At 55.0% G+C, this 21,738-nt stretch overlaps 3 protein-coding genes across 3 annotated transcripts; 1 reads left to right on the forward strand and 2 right to left on the reverse strand.

Annotated features, from left to right (window-relative positions):
- The first annotated feature begins 296 nt into the window (after positions 1-296).
- Positions 297-5,520, forward strand: MEX3A (mex-3 RNA binding family member A). The gene is made up of 2 exons (XM_045817258.1): positions 297-750; positions 4,316-5,520. Exons 1-2 carry the CDS (start codon positions 297-299, stop codon positions 5,419-5,421), a joined length of 1,560 nt encoding a protein of 519 aa, XP_045673214.1. The 3' UTR covers positions 5,422-5,520.
- A 4,828-nt stretch (positions 5,521-10,348) lies between these two features.
- On the reverse strand, positions 10,349-17,135 carry RAB25 (RAB25, member RAS oncogene family). The gene is made up of 5 exons (XM_045817259.1): positions 16,857-17,135; positions 13,676-13,871; positions 12,221-12,414; positions 11,102-11,182; positions 10,349-10,698 (listed from the first exon to the last, which is right to left on the reverse strand). The coding sequence occupies exons 1-5, from the start codon at positions 16,897-16,899 to the stop codon at positions 10,571-10,573; spliced, it is 642 nt and encodes a 213-aa protein (XP_045673215.1). The 5' UTR covers positions 16,900-17,135; the 3' UTR covers positions 10,349-10,570.
- Positions 17,136-18,268: 1,133 nt separating this feature from the next.
- LAMTOR2 (late endosomal/lysosomal adaptor, MAPK and MTOR activator 2) lies at positions 18,269-21,185 on the reverse strand. The gene is made up of 4 exons (XM_045816848.1): positions 21,031-21,185; positions 20,572-20,734; positions 18,686-18,775; positions 18,269-18,463 (listed from the first exon to the last, which is right to left on the reverse strand). Exons 1-4 carry the CDS (start codon positions 21,096-21,098, stop codon positions 18,407-18,409), a joined length of 378 nt encoding a protein of 125 aa, XP_045672804.1. The 5' UTR covers positions 21,099-21,185; the 3' UTR covers positions 18,269-18,406.
- Positions 21,186-21,738: the final 553 nt, after the last annotated feature.

Here is a 21,738-nt window from a genome sequence, read left to right on the forward strand (position 1 = left end):
CGGAGAGGAGAGGAGATCTGCTTTCTGGGTTTTGTTTCTCTTTCCCCCCCACCCCCACCCCGGGGGCTTGGGCGAGGGGAGTCGGGTTACAGGGTGTTTGGGGAGGGGGGCTTAGGGGGAGGGTCTATCTTTCTATCTCAACGTCTTTCCCCCTCCCCAGTTCTTTGTTCCCCCCTCCCCACACACCCCCTCCTCTCCTCTCCCCTCCCCTCCTCTCTCCTCTTTTCCCTTCCACCACCTCTCTCTCTCTCTCTCCCTCTCTCTCCCTCTCTCTCTCCCCCAGCTTTTGTTTCGCCATGCCTAGTCTAGTGGTATCTGGAATAATGGAAAGAAATGGGGGCTTTGGAGAACTAGGATGTTTCGGGGGAAGCGCTAAGGACAGAGGGCTGCTGGAAGACGAGCGCGCCCTTCAGCTGGCTCTCGATCAACTCTGCCTCCTGGGTTTGGGGGAGCCCCCCGCCCCCACGGCAGGCGAGGACGGGGGAGGTGGGGGGGGCGGCGCCCCTGCGCAGCCGGCTGCTCCCCCGCAGCCGGCCCCACCGCCGCCGCCCGCGGCGCCCCCGGCCGCCCCGACGGCGGCCCCCGCGGCGCAGACGCCTCAGCCCCCCACCGCCCCCAAAGGGGCCAGCGACGCCAAGCTCTGCGCCCTCTACAAAGAGGCCGAGCTGCGCCTGAAGGGCAGCAGCAACACCACCGAGTGTGTACCCGTGCCCACCTCCGAGCACGTGGCCGAAATCGTGGGCAGGCAAGGTAAGCGGGCGCCCGGATCTCGGAGAGAGACTGGATGGGGGGCACCCCATCTCTGGCGCGGAAAGTTCATTTCCTTTCTCGTCCACCTCTGGCTCTGTCCCTTAACCCACAAAGGGGGACCCGCCCCCTATCCTGATTTCCTAGCGCCACAAAGTTCCTTGCTACCCCCAGTCGGGACTGTTCTCCAGACCCTTCCTCCCCCCACGGCTCTGCCCTTAGACAAAGAAATATCTTCTGTTAGAGAGAGGGAAAGGGGAAGGGGATTGGTTTCCCAATCTAGACAGACTGCCCTGAGGGGGTGTCCACTCAAAGCCAGAAGAACTGGCAGAATGTGCTCAGAGTTACTCAGAAGCCCTTACTCTGACATCTGTTAGTAGATTGGGGAGGGAGTACCCCTGGGGCCCCCAGCCTCCTGGAGTTACAGACTTTGGGGGAGACCTGGCCCAGGGGGAGCCAGTCTGAGTATCTGTCTCTTTGTTGGGCTAAGTGTTGGAATGGAAGGGGGTGTGGCTCATGGGAGGGTCCCAGCCTGGGGGAGAGATGGGGAGGGGGCTCCCGGGAAGAGGGAAGTCTGTGGTCACCCGCACACCGAAGTTGAACGGTCTGTGGGGTTTTGGAAGGGGCGCCTCCAAGGAAGTGCCACATCCTGGTGTGGACCTCTTCTCCCTTTCAGGCTTTTGTTCTGGGATGGCCAAGGCCAGGGGCCAGGAGCCTGGAGAGGGGTCCCCGGTAGTCAGAGAGTAGGACAGGGTGGGAGGGGGCTTGCTGAGAGGGGCGGGGGGAGGGGTGAGAAACCCTCACCTGGAGATTAGCGGCAGGGCGTGTGTCTGGCTGTGTGTGTGTGGGGGAGGGATGTAGAATTAATCCAGTGTAGACTGTCTGATACCACACCCTCCTCCGCTCCAGCATCCCTGGGCGGGTGGGGGTGGGAGTGTTGGTGACCGTCCAGGTTGAGCAGACGGGATCTTGGGGACCCTTCCCTCTCCTGGTTTCCCAAAGGGGATGGGGGGCCAGGATTTGGAAACTGTGAGGGGCTGGACTGGGGAGCTGGGGTGGGGGAGGAGCAGGGGAGGAGCTGTCCCACCGTGGGGAACAATAGAGGAGCAGCATTCCGGCTGGGGAGTGAGGGAGGAGGCCTGCTGCTGGCGGGGAAGGAGGGGAGGCGAAGCCAGGGGGCCCTGCTCTTCATCCCACCTCACCCCCTTGTAGTGCTGGGGGCTGGGGGGGGTTTTGCTGGGAGGTCCTGAATGGAGGAGGGGAGGATGCCACTGGCCTGCACAGCCCTCGTCTTCCCTGCCCCCTCCCATACACTTAATCTCTTTCGATTTCTGGTTTAAAAAGTTGGGTTTCCCCTTGCCAGAAACTAGGGACCCAGAGCACCCTGGAATTGGGTGGGGACACCAGTATATTTTCATGGGTGTGGGGGTGATCTTGGGAGGGCCCAGAATTTCATGGAGTCATTCTTTCCTCTTCTGCCTCCGCATCAGATGGAGCTATCTCTCATAAAAGTAGGGGGATTTCTCTCTTCCTCCTCATTCCTTAAATATATGGAAATCCTCCTCCTTGTCTGATCTCCCTTCCCCTGTTGCAGCGTCAGTGCTCCTATATTTGACCTCTAAGAAGGTGAAGCCCAGTGGGTCTTCCCTTCAAGAGATGCTTCTTCAGGCTTGCAAAAGCCAGGTTCAGATCCACCATCATTTCTGCAGCCCCAGGCCAATAGCTTTTCTTCTTACTCTTATGCTCTGGCCTGTCCTCTCCAACCCATCCCCAACCTCCAAAGGTACGTAGCTGTCACTTCAGTTTATGGACCCGAAAGTTAGAGCCCTAGCCCAGGTGCCTATTGGACACTATTGTGAGAAGAAGTTGTCTGAGAGAGGATGTCACTGTTCCTCCACACCCCATGCCTCACAAATAGAACAATATTTACTGGCATTAAAGCAACAAGGATGTGAGCTTGACAACAGGTAGGACTTCTTAACCCTCCAAGAGGTCTGAAGACAAAAAGGAATGAGTAAATTCCCCTTCCCACAGTGAGAAGAGCCACCCCCAACCCATATGTCAGTCTCGTAGGACTGGAGAAGAAGCCATATGGAGTGGAGGAAGGAGACAAGATAATAATAATAGTAATAACAATAATAACAATAATAATAATAATAAGCTCACCTCAGGCCTGTGGTTGGAGAGTTGGGGCAGAGTCAGAAAGCTAGAACTCCTAGTGTTCGTTTTTGAGGGGACAGGTAGTGTGGCGGGGGGGGTGCTGAGGAAGGGAATGGTGAGCATGCCCCTGAAGGGGGGTGTGAATGTGTCTGTAATAATTGGGTGAAAGTTGTGGGCATGTGCAGGGGCATGCTGTCTGTGTGTCGGTGATGATAGGGATGGAGGAGTGGGAGGTAGCAGAGGTCGAGACAGGGAATCTGTGTGAGTGTGAGGGGTGTATGCAAGTGCCCCACGGGTGTTGTTTAGAGAGAGGCACATGGTGCATCACGGTTCTCAGGTCCCTGCATCTGCAAACACACACTGGAGCATGTGCGCTTGGAGAAAGAATGTGAGTCTCTGTGAAGCTTGGGGCAGGGAGAGGAAATGCGGGAGAAGAGAGAGAGACATGTCCCGTCAGCCATGGAGGTGTACAACCTTCAGAGATGATGTTGCTGTCCCACCCTCCCTCCCTCTTCTTTTTCCCCTTCTCCCTCTTTGTCTCTTTGTCTCAGCTTTCTTCTTTTTCTTCCTGCCTCTCTCCTCAAACTCCCAGCTTTAATTCATTCCTACTTCAAAGTGGGAGTATGAGTCCAGAACACCGACTCCCTCCCCCCACTCAGCCCCCAGCCCACCTCAGCTCTCCTCCCTGGGGACAGGGTGGCAGGAGTGTCCGTGGGGTCCAGTGCTGCTCCTCACATGTCACTGTCATTATTTTCATACTCCTCTTTTTCCTCTTCAGCCTGATTGTCAGGCCCTTCCCCTCTCCCACACTCTACTAGTTGCTGCGAACTTGCTGTGAATTGGAGACGCTGGGAGACGCTGATGGGGGAGGGGCCGTAGCACAGATGGGGTCCTGGGTTTGGTTGTGGGACACTCTTAATGAACGGACATCAGGTGAGGAGTAGATCGTGTGGTTGTGAGTACATTGGAGTTCTGTGGAAAGATCAGGGTCAGTGACAGATTTTGGGGGGTGGGGAGTGATTAATTGATTTGGAAGTTTGAGTAGCAAGGAATCAGTAGAGAAATTGAGGGAATGGCACATGGTTGGGGAGGCTTTAGTGTGTAGATATGAGGTTCGCAGCTTGTGTGTTTGTTTTGGGGTTTCAAAGAATAAACGAATTTGGAGGGTCCTGAGTGGAATTTGAGTGAAAGTTGTTACATTTTGAAAACTGTTGTTGACAGAGACATTGGGTAGATCTGTGACAGTGGATTGTTCAAGTCAAGGTAGTTTGTGGGGTGTGGTTAAAAGGTAGATTGAGAGGTTCCTGGGGGCTGGGTAGCTGAATAAGGATCAGGAGCTTATTGGTGCCAGCACAGACCTTCTTGTCCAGTGAGTTTCTTTCTGTCTCCCCTCCCCTACCTATCCCAGGCTGCAAGATTAAGGCTCTGAGGGCCAAGACCAACACCTACATCAAGACTCCAGTGCGGGGTGAGGAGCCAGTGTTCATGGTGACTGGGCGGCGGGAGGACGTGGCCACAGCCCGAAGGGAAATCATCTCAGCGGCAGAGCACTTCTCCATGATCCGAGCATCACGCAACAAGTCGGGCGCTGCCTTTGGTGTGGCTCCTGCCCTGCCGGGGCAGGTGACCATTCGCGTGCGGGTGCCCTACCGCGTGGTGGGGCTGGTGGTGGGCCCCAAGGGGGCCACCATCAAGCGCATCCAGCAGCAGACCAACACTTACATTATCACACCAAGCCGTGACCGCGACCCAGTGTTCGAGATCACGGGTGCCCCAGGCAACGTGGAGCGTGCACGCGAGGAGATTGAGACACACATCGCAGTGCGCACTGGCAAGATCCTCGAGTACAACAATGAAAATGATTTCCTGGCAGGGAGCCCCGACACGGCACTGGACAGCCGCTATTCTGAGGCTTGGCGGGTGCACCCGCCTGCCTGCAAGCCCCTCTCCACCTTCCGGCAGAACAGCCTGGGCTGCATCGGAGAGTGCGCCGCGGACTCTGGCTTTGAGACCCCACGCTTGGGTGAGCAGGGCGGGGACTTTGGCTACAGCGGGTACTTGTTTCCCGGCTACAGTGTGGGCAAGCAGGATGTGTACTACGGGGTAGCAGAGACCAGTCCCCCGCTTTGGGCGGGCCAGGAGAATGCCACGCCCACCTCAGTGCTCTTCTCCTCTGCCTCCTCCTCCTCCTCCTCTTCTGCCAAGACACGTGCTGGGCCCCCGGGAGTGAACCGCTCTCCTGCCACCTCCTCCTCAGAGCTGGCAGGACTCCCGAGACGCCCACCTGGAGAGCCACTTCAGGGCTTCTCCAAACTTGGGGGCGGAGGCCTGCGGAGCCCTGGTGGCGGACGGGATTGCATGGTGTGCTTCGAGAGTGAGGTGACTGCGGCCCTCGTGCCCTGTGGACACAACCTGTTTTGCATGGAGTGTGCAGTACGCATCTGCGAGAGGACGGACCCTGAGTGCCCTGTCTGCCACATCACAGCCACGCAAGCCATCAGAATATTCTCCTAAACCTCCTGCCCCGTGTCTACTGGGGCCACTCCCCAGGGGCCTGCCCCTGGAGCTGTTTTCCACCAGAGCCTTTTGGAAATCAGTAATTTGAGGGGCAAGGTGCTTAGAGATATTTGCTGGGAGAGGGGAGGGGAGGCTATGGTGGCTGGGGGGTGGGCCACTTTCAGACCCTCTGGTTGCCCTGTCCTTGAAAGTTTGGGAGGGGACCAGATGGGAAATTTTACTAGAGTTACAACTCTGATACCTCAACACACCCTTCAATCTAGAAGCAGCTACAAGAAACTTGTTTTGCCGGAGGTGGCAGCTAAGACACCCTGACCCACCACCCCACCTGTGGCATGCTACCCCTCCGCTGCGGAGGGGGAGGGGCGGGGTGGGAGAGGGAGAACACCATCTGTATCCAGAGGTGCTCTCTCCACAGTCCTCTGGTCCTGACTCCCCACCTCCTAACATGACCCTTTGGACCCTCCGCTGCCATATCCTGTTTGAGAATCTGTTTCTGGGTTTCCAGCAGTGGGAGGGGGTTGGGGCCCTTTCAGAAGCCCACATAGATTGTGTGGGGAGGGGGAGCATGTCAGTCAATTAGGGGCTCAGACTTGTCTGTCCTCACAAAGCTGGGCTGGAGGAAGCCGGCGGAGTCCCCTCTGTCCCCTTCAGCGCCCCCCCCCCATGTCCTCCCTCTGGCTTCTCCTTTCTCCTTTGCTCTTTCCCAGATCTTCCCTTTACTTCCTCTTGGTGGCTGTCACTCCCCCCTCGTGCTGCCCTTTCTGTGTCTTCCCTTCTCCCCTTCCCTCCTACCCCTCCGAGCCCAGCTTTGGGAAGACCGTCTCCCTGCGGAGAACTATGGGGAAGGACTTTTTGGGGTCCGCTTAATTCTTCTGGCATCTACAGGCCCTCTTTCCCCACTCCTCCAGAGAAACACCTCAAATTCCTGGTGAAATATATCTCTGTTCTCAGTGAAAGTTTGAGGAGGGGATTAATACTGGGGAACATAAAGGCCCGACTGCCCACCTGTATCAGCTTTGGTGTCACGTTTAGGCCGCAGTCCTCGGGCTGGATTTCATGGCAGTGGGAGGAGCAGAGCCAGGTGGTGGGTCTGCCGTTGGAAGGGTCAGGAGAGGCTGCTCCTTCCTCCCTGCATTGCCCCACTCCCTGTGCCCCCCTCTGGACCTCACTCTGACCCTTATTAGCCAGCGAATCGTGGAGTGTCTGTCTTACCCATCATTCTGAGGAGGGCAGGTTTTCAGAGAGGGGTCATTCCGGGGCTGAGCAGGGTTGGGATATGGCTGTTCCCCCGAGAATCATGTTACAGGCCTCACACCCCCTTTGCTGCTTCCCTGCTGCTCACTTGGGGCTGCCACCAGCTTCCCACCCTCCTGGTTCTGCTGGCCGGGCCAGGAGAGGACGGGGATCGGAGTCCCTGGGGGTCCCAGGAGCTTTTTGTATATAGTGGGGTGGGACTGTTGTAAGTGACCTCTGAGCACTTAAGCTCTGGAGTCCCATTCCTGGATGGAGAGAGGGTGTGGGAATGGGGGTTCAGAGGGGATCCCACCTTTTCTTCCTCCCGTTGTGAATTAACTCGCCTCTCCTCAGCCTTCCCCTCCAGACCACCAGCCAGGGAGGGGAGAGGAAAGGGGTCACAGCCAGGAAAACAGGTCTGTGGCAACTTCCCTCCTTCCCGCCAATGTGAGCCATCCCGAGATGTCTGTACAATAGAAACCAAACCAAATGGGCACCCCTGGTTGCCCTGGGGAGGTGGGGGGTGGGGGGGATGTCTGTCTGTCAATTACCCTCCCCCTCTCTACTCCTTACCCACAAAGGCAGAAGACTGTTATACTAGGGGGCTCGGAAAATTCAATCCCACTCTTACTAATTGAGCCAAACCTAGATAGACAAACGCAAACACACATAGTGAGAGACAAAACAGAGGTGAGAAAGAGCGCGAGAGGGAACGAGACAGGCGACCAACGCAGAGAAAACAAATAGCAAAAAAAAAAAAAAAAAGCAGTTCTTTATAATTTAATATTCTATTTTAATAAAGGCGTTTATTACCATATAAATGTAGCAAAGAACCTGGGCTAATATGAAAAAAAAAGACTTTTTATTAGGTAATTTATTATATGAAAAGGATATTTTATTTTATGATAAAGTGATCCTTAAAAAAAATAAAAAAACTTTAGAAGGTTTAGAATATATGTAGGGAGAGAAGAAAAAAATACATTTGTATTCAGAGTTAAATCTTTAAAAAGTGTTTTTAATATATGTTCAGGTTTACGTTCCTTTTTCCCCCACTTTTTTTTGGGGAGGAATGTCACTTGCTTTTGGGGAGAGGGACCTGGTCCCTCTGGGGCCCCGCAAGTGGATTGGATTTCATTCCATGGGCTCCCTTCTCCTCTCCCCCTCCCCCTCGGGGGAGCCGGCAGAGCCAAACAAAGAAAGGAATTAACAAGAAAGGGAGAAGCTAGAGGACTGAGGACCCTGGGGTGCCCCCCCTTCTCCTGCCCTGTCCCAGGGGCGAGTGAGGAGGGCAAGTCCGGAACTGAGGCCTAGCAGACTTACGGGACCCTCAGAGAGGTATGAGATTTAAAAGAAATAGTTTTTGTTTTTAACCAAAAATGAGAAGAAAAACCGAGGGGTTTAAAAGAAAATACTACAAAATAATTATTAATAATAATTCAAATTTATTTCATATAATCCTAGAGAAAAAAAGAGAATTACTAGTTACTTAGTAGATGGTATTCAGATAGCTTAAAGTTTAGTAGCATTGTGGGCCCCTGGGTCCGGTAGAATGTATAAAAGTCGTAACAAAAGGAACATAGAGGAGGGCAGTGGCCGAGTCACCCATCTCCAGACAGCAGGGTGGAAGCAGATGGCTAGTTAAGGTTGGGAGCTTTTAGTCTGCTGGGGTCGACTCTGAGTCCTTGGACTTTTAACTTCCAGGACTAATTGATGAGGGTCGGCTCCCGGCATCTTTGAAAGGACAGACGTTGATCATTTCAACTGGGTGGGGGCAGCGCGGGAGGGCGAGCACACCCGCCCGCACCCCTGCGCCGCAGCAGCCAGGTACGAAGAGACGCACACGCACACACTTCCACTCAGCTTCAGGCGGCTGAGGGACCCAGACCGCAGCCTCTTCCCACCCAGTCCCCCACTTAGCTTGTGGCGGCGGGGGGAGTAACAGTCTCAGTTCTTTAAAGCTGCACTTCTTTACAATTTGCAAGGTGCTTTATTGTCTCATAGAAGTTAGATTCCAAGAAGGACTTCCCACCATTGGAGTGGAATGGAGACAGTGTCCTTGAAAGGCCTGGGAAAAGGGGCTCCCAAGGGTACAGAGACCGGGGAAGGGCAGCAGAGACGTGGGGTGACCCTGACCCCAGCCTTCTGCTCCAGTCCACCTCCATCTATGTGTTGAGGTAGGGGTCATCCACTGTGCTCTGGCCTGGGGGCATATCACCCTCCCCACTGACAACTGGGGAGTTTGGCTTTTGCACGTGAGAAATCAGTTTTCTAAGTACTTGCCTTGGCTTGCAGTCAGGTCAGGCCCCATCCTCCAGGGGATCGATTCAGGAGGGCGTGGGGCCCCTTGGCTCACCTTTTGACCAGGAGAGTTGCTCCGTCCACCTGTGACTCTGTCATGCCCCTCCTGGCCTTGACCCCAAACACATCTCCCTCTCCCCAATTTACTCTTCTCGCCCCACTTAGGGACAGATTGCCCCCTGCTCTTTTTGTCCTAGAAACCCCCATAGTTTGGGAAGATAGCGTCTGTGGTGGGGAGGGCATCCCCTTCCCCACCCAAGGGTGCGGGTAGGGTAGGGTGGGTGGGTGGAGACGCCCTGGGGCAGGGGGGATGGTCTCTCCACTGTAGAAAGTAGAGTAGGATTGTGGTCAGACTTAATTTGAGGCATCTAGTGAGGACACATACAAATTCACCAAGGAAAAGGAGTTAAAAAGCAAAATAAAAGGCGGGAAACAAAACAGACCCATGAATAATCAAGTCAAAGTGATGTTGCACAAAATGCAGAGAAACCAAGAAGGGGAGGGTTAATGTATTAAATGTGCTATTAAGAAGTTAATTTTATTAAAAGTATTATTACTTAAGGCTCTGACTACTTTCTCTGAATGTGGGGGTTTTGGCTGGGGGTTTTCTCTGGTAGGATTCTGGGGGCCCCTGCTCACCTTTGTTTGGGAAGTGGATGGCTCCTGTCTGCTCTCTACCACGTCGTACTAGAGTCTCCAAGCACTCAGTCCCTTCTTTTCTGCCCATTGAGCCCCCTTCCTTTCCCTGAGGGCACAGTCAGACCTTCCACTGTGCTCTGCAGAGCAGGAAAAGGAGAGAGCCTGCCTGGACAGCCAGCTCTGGGCTGATGGAGAAGGGGCAGAGAGAGCTGAGAGCCGGACCCTCCCCACTCACCTCTACCAGATTCAGTGTGCCTACACACCACACCCCCTCACTTGGGTCAAGCATAAAACTGGTGGGAGACTTGGACCTTCCACCTCCTGGTCTTAAACCCCGTTTCTGTAGCACACATGAACAGGCTGGTCCTGACCCCCCCTCTTCCCGCCCCACCTCACCTCCCCTGCCTCCTCCCTTTACCCCTGGCATTGGAGTGACCTCAGTTCTTGGCATCAGGGCCCTGGGCAACAGATGGTACCTGCTGATGGTCTCCTTTGTCTTGCCTTCCAGATACTCCCTCTCCACCATGCTGTCCTCCCTCCCACTTCTGCCCTGGGGGTTGGCAGAGGGAAAGGCAGGCACCTCTCACCCCCTTGGCACCCTCCCCAGACCTCAGGACTCCAGGGGCAGCTGGCCCTGGGGGGCAGTGGGGAGAATGAAGGGAGGGGTGAGGGAAGGGGAGCAGGGACTCGGAGGAGGAGCCAGGTTTGAAGGGGAGGCACAGACAGGAGGCAGCAGCGGGATGGCCAGGCGTTGATACAAAACAGCTTTATTTGAGGGCTTTAGTCTGGGAGGGGTGGCAGATAACAGAGGGGATGGTGGGAGATGGTGACATGAAGAACTTAGAGCTCTGGGGGGCTGTGAACAGGGAACTGGCCACTCTGACACCTGGGGCCACAGGGCAGGGAAAGGTCCCGGAGCACGGGGCTGGGGAGCACCAGAAAGCTCGTGGGGCAGGGCTGGTGCCAGCTAAGGTCAGAGGCTGATGCAACAGGCCTTCTTCTCACCAGGGCCAGGCTCCTGCCCGGCCTGGGCACTGCTCAGGGTGACGGCATTGGTCCGTGTGCTGTTCTGCCTCTGCTTGGACACCTTCGAGAAAATCTCTGAGAGGGCAGACAGGAGTGGTTAGGTCAGAATAAGCCCACGCTTCCTCTACTCACACCACATGCCCCTTCCTGAGCACCAGGGGTGGTCACACTTACAGGAGGCTTTGCCGGAAGGAAGCGGAGTTTGTGTCCCTTCTACTTACCTGGGTGGAGAAGGGCTAAGATGCAGCTCCCTGGGCAGTGTGGCCTTCTGGGTCCTTCCCTAAGCTCCAGGCTGGGTTTGGGGGAGGAGGGCAGCACTAGGGAATGACTGGGGAGAGGGGCTCTGAGGAGGTCGGGGGTGCACAGAGGGACTGAGGAACCAGCTGGGTTGGAGAGGGCTGGGTGTCTGCCTTCCTACCAATGCCCACAGAAGCCTCAGGGTGGGAGTGGGGTGCCAAATAGAGGCAGGGACTCTAACCTTTGAGGACAGTCTCAAAGGCCAGCTCCACGTTGGTGGAATCCAGGGCTGAGGTCTCCAGGAATAGCAGCCCATTGTTTTCTGACAGGAAAGGAAACACACCATCAATTGTGGGGTCAAAGGCAATAGTGAAATATTTACTTAATGTTTACTATGTGCTAAAACCTTGACACATGTAGCTGATTTAATTCTTTTTTTAAGATTATTTATTTATTCTTTAAAAAATAATTTTATTTTTTAGAGAGAGAGGAAGCTGGGGCTGGGAAAAGAGGGGGAGAGAAGTGTGGCTCGGCAACGGGCTGCCTCTTGCGCCCCCACAGGGGCCAGGCCCACAGCCCAGGTGTGTGTCCTGACCTGGAATCGAACTGGCGACCTTTTGCTTTGCGGGCCAATGCCCAACCAAGTGAGCCACACCAGTCAGTGCTGATTTAATTCTTTTTTTTTTTTTTAATGTTATTTATTGCTTAGAGAGAGGGACACACACACACTGACCTGTCCTGCTTATCGATGCACTCACTAGTTGATTCTTACATGTGTCCTGACCAGGGATCCAGCCTGCAACCTTAGCGTGTCAGGATGATGCTCGAAACAAATGAGCTACCCAGCCAAGGCATATAAGTCTTAAAACAACCTGTGAGGTAGGTTTGAATACTATCGTATTTTATAGAAGAGGAAACTGAAGTCCAGAAACAGAGAGAATGAGAAAGAACTTGCTCAGTGCCCCACTTGCTAAGAGATGTCACGCTGGGCCACGGGACTCCTGTGTCCGCACCCTTAACCACCACACCTGACTGTCTTCAGACCCCAGAGAACTCCTGGGGAAAGTGTGCTGGCAATAGTCAAGGGAAGCCCACCTACTACACTTAGAATCTTTGAACACTGCAGGGTGGGGCTGTCTTAAAATCAACCATAAATAATTGCCCATAAAGACAATCTCAGGGCAAATGGTGAGACATCACAAGAAACACGGGGTCACCGTGGGGAAGGGCTGATCCTGAGGAAGAGGAAGTGGAGGTAGGGGGCCTTGTGGAGGACATCCAGGCTGGGGCCCTCGGGGGGGCAGGGCTGGGACTGTATGGGAGGGTGGGGAGGTAAGACCACATCTCGGTCGGCTCTTACCAGCGAACATGCGGGCCTCATCAGTGGGCACCTCCCGGGCCTGGCTGAGGTCGCTCTTGTTGCCCACGAGCATGACGACGATAGTGGCTTCGGCGTGGTCGTACAGCTCCTTCAGCCAGCGCTCCACCACGGCATAGGTCTGGTGCTTGGTTAGGTCGAACACCAGGAGGGCGCCCACTGCACCGCGGTAGTACCTGGGGAAGGGCAGAGGGGTGGACAGAGACAAGGTCAAGGTGGTCGGGCCCAGCCTCGGAGCAGAGCACTCAAGCCAACCGAAAGGCTGGAGATGAGTCCCAGAGACTGGGAAATGTGAAAACTGGAGTCCAGGGACCCGAACCCAAACAGAGCGGCTGAAGGCCCCGATGCCTGACACAGAGAGCCGTCAGAAATACTCGTCCCAGAGCCTCTGAAGATTCCCCTCCCAGCTCTAAAACCACTGGCTCTCTCCTTCCTTCACAGCCCCTCTGCTTCCTGAAGTCCTTTGTTCTGATTTCAGCCCTGCAGTCAAGGCTGTCTCCTGGATGCCCCTCCTCCAAGATCTTCCTCACACGGCTCCATGACCCACAGCCCCCTCTTCTCTCTTACGACCATGTTTCTAGAACCCGCTAATGTCCACGCCACGCGCCAGTCCCCGAGTCAACTATCTGATGCATCCTTGCAAGCATCTAGCCTTGCTCCTAGAGTTACATGGAGCTTCTTCAGACTGGTGACACATAACTACCCCCATTTTATTGATGAGCCAGCTGAGGCCCATAAGAGGGCAGGTGACCAGATGAATGTGTGTAACCAAAGCCCCGGAGTCCTGCTCCCTGCCCCCGGCAGGTGCTGGCCCACACCACACACACAGACCACCTTCCCCACACTTCACCTGCTACTGGCTGGGAGACACCCTGCTTGTGGTGTCAGGAGGCCTAACTTGTGATGTGTCTTCAGAGCCTTTGTAAAATGTGGTTGCGGGATTCAGCCCTTCACCTTCCTCGTTAGATGGCGAAGGCTGCCGAGCGCGAAGCAGTGTGCAGGAGGGAGGGGCGCTATTCGTCCCTGAAGCCTGCTGCCACCCCAGCTCCAGCTGGGCTTCACTCGCTTAGGCCTCCAGCTTGTGTCCAACAGGGATTAAGGACAGCACCATGGCCCTGGGGTACCACGGGCCTTGGGGATTGCATAAAGTGCCTAATGCGAGGCGCCTGTACCTTCCTGGGCACACAGCAGAGGCACCAGCAGTGGTGGCAGTGACTTGTGGCTTTAGTCTTACCAGTCAGTGTCACTACGTCCTTCCTGTCTCTGTGGCTCCCAGTACTTGTGTCTCCTCAACCTGGCCATGGTGTCCTGTGATCCCACTGGGGAGCACACTGCTGAGTGACCCTGCCTCCGCCCCGTCCTCCTTCTCCCCTCCAGCAGTTTTCCCTGGCTTCCCCAGCACCCCCACACCGCAGCAACCCCCAGCCCCGGGCTCACGCTGAGGTGATGGCTCGGTATCGCTCCAGGCCGGCCGTGTCCCAGATCTGAGCCTTGACAGCAGCAGTGCCCAGCATGACAGTGCGGGTGGAGAACTCAACCCCGATCGTGGTGCGGCTGTCGTGGCTGAACTCATTGCGTGTGAATCGGGACAGCAGATTGGTCTTCCCCACGCCTGACTCTCCGATCAGCACCACTGGAGGTATGGAGAGATAAGGGCTGAGCAGGGCACAGCAGCCCCATGTCCACCTGAGCCTGTAGGGTTTGCCCATTAGCAAAGGGGAGCTGAGCTCAGAAAACTGAGGAGGGAGCCCAGGCTCATGGCAGAGACGGGTCTGCAGCTCCACATGTCATGTCCATTCGAGGCAGAAGGGCCAAAAGCTGCACCCAGCTAAGGGGCTTCTTGGTCTGATGAGACAGGCCTGTAGAGTTAGCCTGCAGATCTGGCGATGGGTGACGTCCCTGGCCTGCTTGTGGGTGTTGGTGCTCAGGGACTACAGGGAGAGGCTGGCGGGCTGTGAATGCGGACAGAGACGGTAGGAGGCCTGGGGGAGGGTGCACTTCCCCAGAGTGGGAAGTGTGAGCACTTGTGCGTGTCACTGTGCATGTGAATTGGGAGGACAAGTGGGAGGGGTGGTGGGTGTGTCTGCATGGGAGCAGAGGTGTGAGTGTAAGTGTGGGTGAGGAGAAAGTGTGGCAACGGCACATCCGGGGGGAGGGGCGGTACGGGTGTGTGTGTACGAAGACTCGATCCATTTGTCCCCAAAGAGGGTCATTCTTGCATGGGCCGGGCGTTGGGCCCCTGTGTGTGTCCTTCAGCAAGTTGTTAGCCTCTCAGACCTTCTTTTTTATACAAAAAAAATGGGAGTAACAATAGTACCTGCCTTATGGGTTATTGTTAGAAGTAAATGAGATAGTGCTCAGGATAGAGTCTGTGTGCAGGACTGTTCCTCTCATGCCTGTTGTTGATAGTCCAGCGCTTTACCTTCCAGGTTTTCAGGGGCCAGGGGCCACCAGAAGGGCCCTGCAGAGCCTCGGAGCTGGAGCGCTGAGTCTCGGGCCCCACCTCACCCAGCGTGGGTGAGCAGCCAGGGGCTGGGCAGAGTGTGGGAGGCTGATGTAAATAAGACTCACAAACCGCAGAGGCGCTGAGCTAAACGCCCAGGACCAGAGGAGGCCGCCCACAGTGGTTCAGGGAGGCGGGCCGGTGCCCAAGGGCTGTGAGCTGCCTGCTCTGGGGCCCTGGTCCCCACCTGGCCTCTGACTGGCTACGTGATCTCGAACAAGTGGCTGACCTTTCCTGAATCTCAATTTCTTTATTTGTGAAATCTAAAAAAACACTCCCCCCATCTTTAAAGATTCCTTACTTGTAGAGGGTAGGAAAGATCTGGGAGCAGCGTGGGTGTGTGCGGGGAGAGGACATGTGTGTCCCTGCCACGCCCCTGCTGGGGACCCAATCTGCACTCCATGCGCCCAGCACATGGGCGCCCAGCCCGACCCTCAGGCCTCAGAGGCGCTCCGGGCAAGGGCTTTGGAGTCAGACAGACTAAGGTTTGTGCTGACATTGTTACATTTTGTACGCCACTTTGTTTCTCATCCTCACTGAGAAATGGAGATACTAATTGCTAAAGTTCATGGAGTGCCTGCAACGTGCCCAGCACTGTCCTAAAACCTTTACACATGTTCACTCAATCCTCACAAAAGTGCCATAAGGCATGTGCCATTATCATCATCGCACTTTTAAAGATGAAGAAAGGAGGCACTTAGGGGGTTAAATACCTTGAGAAAGAGAACACAGCCAGTGTGGTAAACACAGGTGTGCTGCCCAGGGGGCCTTCCAGAAAGAACTCGCCCCAGACTCAGGGAGTGCAGTCAGCAGACAGCTTCCAGCTATGGCTCCTTCAGCATCTGCCTCGTGCAGAGGGCGGCCTCACCTGTGGTCACGCCTCCCCCGGGCAGTCTGCATCCACTACCTGAGCAAGGAGAGCGTATCACAGAGCTCCCAGCCTCTGGCCAGGGCTTGGTGATCCTGCCTTGAAGTTTAACTTCCTCTCTGCCCAATCCTGTTTCCTCCCCCTTCCTTTCACTGGTGTTGATTCGTAATAAACATCTTGCACCCCAAACTTCTGAGGGTCTGCTTCTGGAGATCCCAACCTGCAACAAAGAGTAAGTGGCAGGGCTGAGATCTGAACTCTGTCTGGCTCCTGGCTCCTTTCAAAACGAAAGGTAACTTTCTGGGGTTGTTATGGTGATTAATAAGCCAGTGGCTGGCACATAGTATGAGCTCAATAAATGATAGTCACTCGTAGTATTATTGCCCCAGACTATTGCTAGCTCTTAACCCAGTCTCCTCTTCCTGGGAAAGATGTTGAGAATACAGGTTCCCCAAAACCTGGTCGCCTGAGTTCCAAGTGAGGGCGGGGCTCAGGCTGGGAGAGGCGGTAGGGTGGGGTGGCTGGACAGGGAGTCAGAGCTCTGCCAGTCCAACCTGCCCTGAAGGAGGTGTGGAGGTGAGGGTGGTGTGGGGGTGGGGAACAATAAGGGGGCCAAACACAGGGGTTTAGAATAAAGAGCAGAAAGATATGTGCACACTTCCAGGGACAGCCAAGTTGAACCCAGTGCCTGGTATTCAGGCCCAAGGGATCTGCCTGGCCAGGGACAGGCAGAAGGCCTGGCCCCAGGAGTCCTCTGAGCCCCAACAGACCCTGCTCCCAACTCGTTATGTCTTCCTGAAGTCTTCACCCAGCCCGAGGACAGCACAGACCTCTCCTCTTTCCTTTTCTGTGCACCTGCCCAGAAAGACGCTTTGCTTCCTCTTAAGTCTGCCTGTTTCCCCCTCCTCCCAGCAGGGAAGCCCTCTTGGAAGTCTGACCTCTATCTCTCTTGCTGCTGCAGCTCACTATTCCTAGGGATTTGGCCTTCCGTTAGGAGCAGGGCACAGGAGCCTAACTCGGCGCTATTAGAGAGAGCAAGCAACCCCATTGTTTACAGCCTAGAGCCTTCTGGCTTTCGCTCCAGTAACCAGACCCTCCCCCATCCTTGCAGCTTTCTTTCTTATACAAAGGAACGTCGAGCCCTGGGGGGTCCTGGTGAGAGAAACAACAAGGCAGGAGGGCTGGCTCCGTGGGTCTCTTTCTGGGTCTGTGCCAGGCTCCCTCTTTCTGTATGAACTCCAACTTACCCTTGAAGACAAAGTTATAATCCTCCTCAGTTCCGTTCCCCATCTTGGCTCCACATGGAGGGTACTAGTGTCTTCGGAGACAGAGGTGCCGGGTCTGTGCGTTGGCTCAGTGCCCTCAACTCCCAGCTCTTAAGAGACCTGGATCCACCCCTTCTCTCATTGGGGATAAAGAAACGTCTGCAACCAGAGGAACTGAGGGCTCACTTAAGGTTAGGCAAGGCCTGGGGAGGCTCAGCTCTGGCAGGTGGGGGTGTTGTAAGGAAGCCGAGGACGGAACAGGAAGAGCGGGGCAGCTAGAGACCTGGGGCCCAGGTGGGTGGAGACAATGACGTCAGACAGGTTAGACAGGTTGGGTGTCTGCTCTCAGCTTGGGCTCCTACAACAGGCGAGCAGACTCCAGAGGGTGACAGTTGGGGAGGCAGGGACAGGGCCTTCAGAGAGCCGGCCGAGGACTGAGTACATTTTGCTAGGCTCCGGAGGCTCCGGCTGAGAGGCCCGCTGCCAGTGAGAATCAATCCCCCAGGGACCAGAAATCTACTTGGCCTTCTGCTTTTCCTTTAGAGCCTCTGGTTGGGGGTGACCGGGGAACCCGAGGAAGGGCCGACAGGATGGCAGTCACCCTGCAGCGATGCAGAGCTCTAGGAGTTGTATCTTGGGTACAGCAACTTCTACCCCTCCCTGACTGCCCAGGGCCGGGCAGGGTCAGCATCTCTTACCCTGGGTGGAGCTGGTACTTGCAACCTACCTACTTCCTAGGATGGGTCCCTTCCTACCACACTGGGCAAGGGGCTGGTAGCTCCCTGCTCAGACCTGCTCTTCAGGTCGCTGGGTAGGTGGAGAGCTGGGGCAGAACCAGCCAGACAGGGTGAGGGGTCTGAGTGTAGGGGCAGGACCTGGAGATGAAGGCTTCCGGCAGGTCTCCTGGGTTTCTTCGGATCACCGCCCAGGACCTGAGGCCCCACAGCAAAGCCATCCTGCCGGCAAAGGGCTTTAGAATCTGGTGTCTGGGTAAGCGTGTGAGTACCTGGGAGAAGAGAAAGGGGTGGTCCCTCCTAGCCCAAACAGTAGAAAAGGCACCGTACCAGTCGGGACTGAAGGACAATGAACTCCCAGGCCCCACATTATTTTTGTCCAACATCACCCCCGCTAGCCCCCTGCTCCTTGGAGCTTACTTCTAGGGTTTTGCCAGCCAGGCAAGTAAAATTCTGTTCTGAGTGGTAGGGGCCAAGTGAGGCCACACCACTGGAGAGGCCAAGGGAGCTCAGGCGCCACTGCCCAGAGCCCTTTGGCTGCTGGAGGTCCCGGTGGAGAGGCAGGTGGGAGCCGCCCCTGCAGGACATGAGGAACCCTGCAAGCCAAGCCTGCTCCTCCCCGTCTCCTGATTCCTCCCAGCCAAGAAAGCAGCCAAAACGTAAGACAGAAATGAAATTTATTCTTGGAAATGAACAAAGTCCCACCCTCCCCCATAGTCCAGGAAGGTTTCCTCAGGGGGTCTTGCCCCTCCAAATGGTCGCCTCTCTGGTCTGACCCCCTACTTCCACCAACGCCCATTATGATGCTGCTACTTGGGTGAGGGGCTCCTCCAGGTACTGCACCAAGGCCTGGGCCTGCGAGAGGGAGGAGAAATCAGTGCCACACTGCCCTTGCATGGCGTGCCATGAGAGGGAGCCCAAATCCAGGTCAACTCCCAATGCTGAGCACCCAGCCCCTGGCCCCACCAGAAGTGGACTGACAGAAGGACTCCAGGAAGGTGGTGGGGATGGGAGAGGACACAGTGAGGAAGAACAAAGGCTGGGCCTAGCGTTGTAGAGGGACGGGCACATACACACCTTTGCCTTGAGCATTCCGAAGCCAACAGTCTCCTTGGCATACATACACAGCAGAAGGTTGGCCACTCGAGTGATGGCTACACGGCCCTCCTGGAGGGGTGATATCATGGGATGGGATGTTCTGCTTGGTGCCCTTAGCCCCTCTTTCTTCAAGGGATCCTCTTGAGAGAGACTATATCTTCCTTCCATGCCCTGGGCATGGCAGGAACTTCACCTGGGGGTGGGGGGCTGGGGCTATGGCAACAGCCCCGGCCATGGGATCCTATGCCCCAATTGCAGCCTTAGCACAGCTGCCTGCTCACCAAGTTACCCTGAGAAACTCAACCTCCCAGAAACACCTCAGTTGGTTAGGGTGTTAGGACACAGGAAAGAGTTTTGCATCTTCAAAGGGCTATCCTAATGGGTGATGTTATTATGGATTCACCCCAAAGACACTGTAAAGGACTTGAGAGCAGTAACCCAACTTATATTTCTTTCCCCATGGTAATATTTTTCAAACTGCAGGTTTGACCCCAGGATTAGATCAGTTAGGAAGATTGATCAATATTAAAAGAAAAAATAAAGAAATGAAGTGCATCGCATGTCCTAGGGTTAGTACTGTCTCACAAAACTCGCTTCTGCGGGCATGTGTGTATCCTGGGCTCTGACTTAAAAAACACCTCCCGCGGCTGGGTTGTGGTCAGACGTTTGAAAACTACTGTCCCACAGCATCAGCGCTAGGCTAGGTTCCTAGTAGGAGTCATTAGTTGAACTGAAATGCACCCTTGGTTGGGCAGGGGGTGGGAAAGTGGCAGGCAGCCGAGTTACAGTGGAAATCCTTCACTCCTGGGGCCTTTTCAGTTTGGCTCAGGAAACTTGCACCAGGCATCCAGTGCGTGCCAGGAGGCTGGCGCTGACCCCTGCCTCTGCAGACTCATCTCCCAATAACCTGTCCCGTTCTCATGTCACTCCCTCCCCCACAACGACCTTGTGGGTCATGGACCAGGCTCCCTCTGGCTTCAGGGCCTTTGCACGTGCTGCTCTAGATGGCCACACAGCTTGCCAACTTTCTTCAAGTCTGTGATGAAATATCAACTTTCCAGTGAGACTTCTCTGGAACATGCTCCCCTCTTTCTCACTTCATTACTTCACTGTTCTCCACAGTGTTTTTAACACCTAATGTACTGTTTTACACTTACATGTTGTACAAAACATATTTGCAAACTTAGTTAATAAAACATACACATCTTATTTATTTTAAAACATGTAAGCTGTAAACTTCATTAGGTCTGCAGTTTCTGTCTGTTCTGTTTGCTATTGCATTCCCCCCCTCACCCGCCCCCCCCAGCCCTGAGAATACTGCAGAGACCTGTATGTTGAATGAACAAAGGTGATTTTCAGTTTCTGTTCCCAGGAAGTCTCCAACCTAATGGTCACTTCCCCTTGCTGGACCTAATCTCCTTTCTCTGTCAAATGAAGGAATTAGGGAAGGATCTGCAGACTGTCATGGTTCTGTAAGTCAGTGAATCTGGGATGCCAATACTCTGTGCGCAGGCCACTCTACACTTTCTATTCTCCTTTCCATTTATCTTCACAAGACACTGTGAGGTGGGGAGGGGGTATTGTTTCCGCCTTAGAGCTCCGGTAAGAAAGCTCAGAGAGGTTAAATGACTTAGGCAAGTTTCCACAGATGGTAAGTGGCTGGCTGAGACCAGAACCCCAGACAGATACTGGGTCCGGTGCTGCTTCCCCACCACCACTTGATGCACAAGGTCCTGCCTATTATAAATGCAGCTGGGGGCCAACTCTTAGCAATCTTCCACAGATCCCAACCATCCAGGACGGGGTACAGTTCATCCCCTGGGGATCCCCTTTGGGGACAGAGGAAGTGGCTCCTCTCTCCATACCATGCAGTCCATTAGGATGAATTTGAGATTGTCTTCATTAAACGCTTGGTTCCCGTTTCGGTCGTAAGCGGCCCAGATGTTACTGGCGATGGCTGCGGTGACCCGGGCGTCGGTATCCCCGTAACCAGAGTAGGCCAGCAGAGATCCCTCGTTATTCAGCAGCCTGGCGAGGGACAGGGAGGGATAGTGACGTGCTCAGCATAGGGAGTAAAAGGCTTGGGTTCCCAACACAGATCCACCACTGACGCTTCTAGAAAGCAAGGGTCTGGGTTGAGGGTGTCCTGGAACGGGACCCGAGCAACCAGTTAGTCAACTTCCCTTTTCCAGAGGCGCCCTCCACGCCGATAGCCCCAGTGGCTGCCCCCTCCCTTCCCAGACATCCTTCCCCACCCCTCCCTCAGAGAGTCGCGCGCTGCCCCACTCCTGTGCTCGCCGCTCGGGTCCTCGGTCCGAACTCACAAGGTGCTCTGGACACCTCCAGTGTTGGCCTGGCTTAGCACCTGGGTCAAAGCCTTGGGACGCAGCATGCCTGCGGTTCCTAACCCGGGGCTTTTCCACGCAGACCCTATACCTCTCTCCTGCCCAGCTCCGCCTGCAGCTTCCGGTACTGCCCAGCTCCGGAGCTTTCTGGGAGTTGTAGTTTCCCCGGCCTGGCTTTGTGGTTCTGACTCAACCCCGCCCCACATGGGGGGGGCCGCTGGGAATTGTAGTTCCTTGAGGCCTCGCGAGGCACCTGGGAACTATAGTTTGCCTTTCCACCCAGACCAAGCAGTTGTGGCGGGGTGGCTCGGAGAGCGGAATAAAAGGACTGGAAGAACATTCAATTTTTTCGGAGAGGGAAAAGTTATCATGTCCTCTTAACAATCCACAATTCAGTGATTTAAAAAAAAATCCTGTATTTGTTAGACACCCCTTTTGATTATTTTCAAAGCAATTTTCTACATCGTGCGCAATTCTGTGTGATGGGATAGATGCTGTTGAGGAAATCAAGGCTTGGGAAGGCCACTCAGGCAAAACCCAGGGCTCTGGAACCATACTTCACAGAGTTCATTCAGGATACAGCCCTCGGGGGAGTGAAGTCAATCCTAGAGATGAAATGTTAGGTGGACGTCCAGAAGTGGGAAAATTCAACCTCCAAGTTAGCAGAGGCCCCAGGCCTGGAAAGGA

The sequence above is a fragment of the Phyllostomus hastatus genome, unplaced genomic scaffold (assembly GCF_019186645.2).
Source record: "Phyllostomus hastatus isolate PE091 unplaced genomic scaffold, TTU_PhHast_1.1 phas_scaffold_216, whole genome shotgun sequence".
NCBI classification, from domain to species: Eukaryota; Metazoa; Chordata; class Mammalia; order Chiroptera; family Phyllostomidae; genus Phyllostomus; species Phyllostomus hastatus.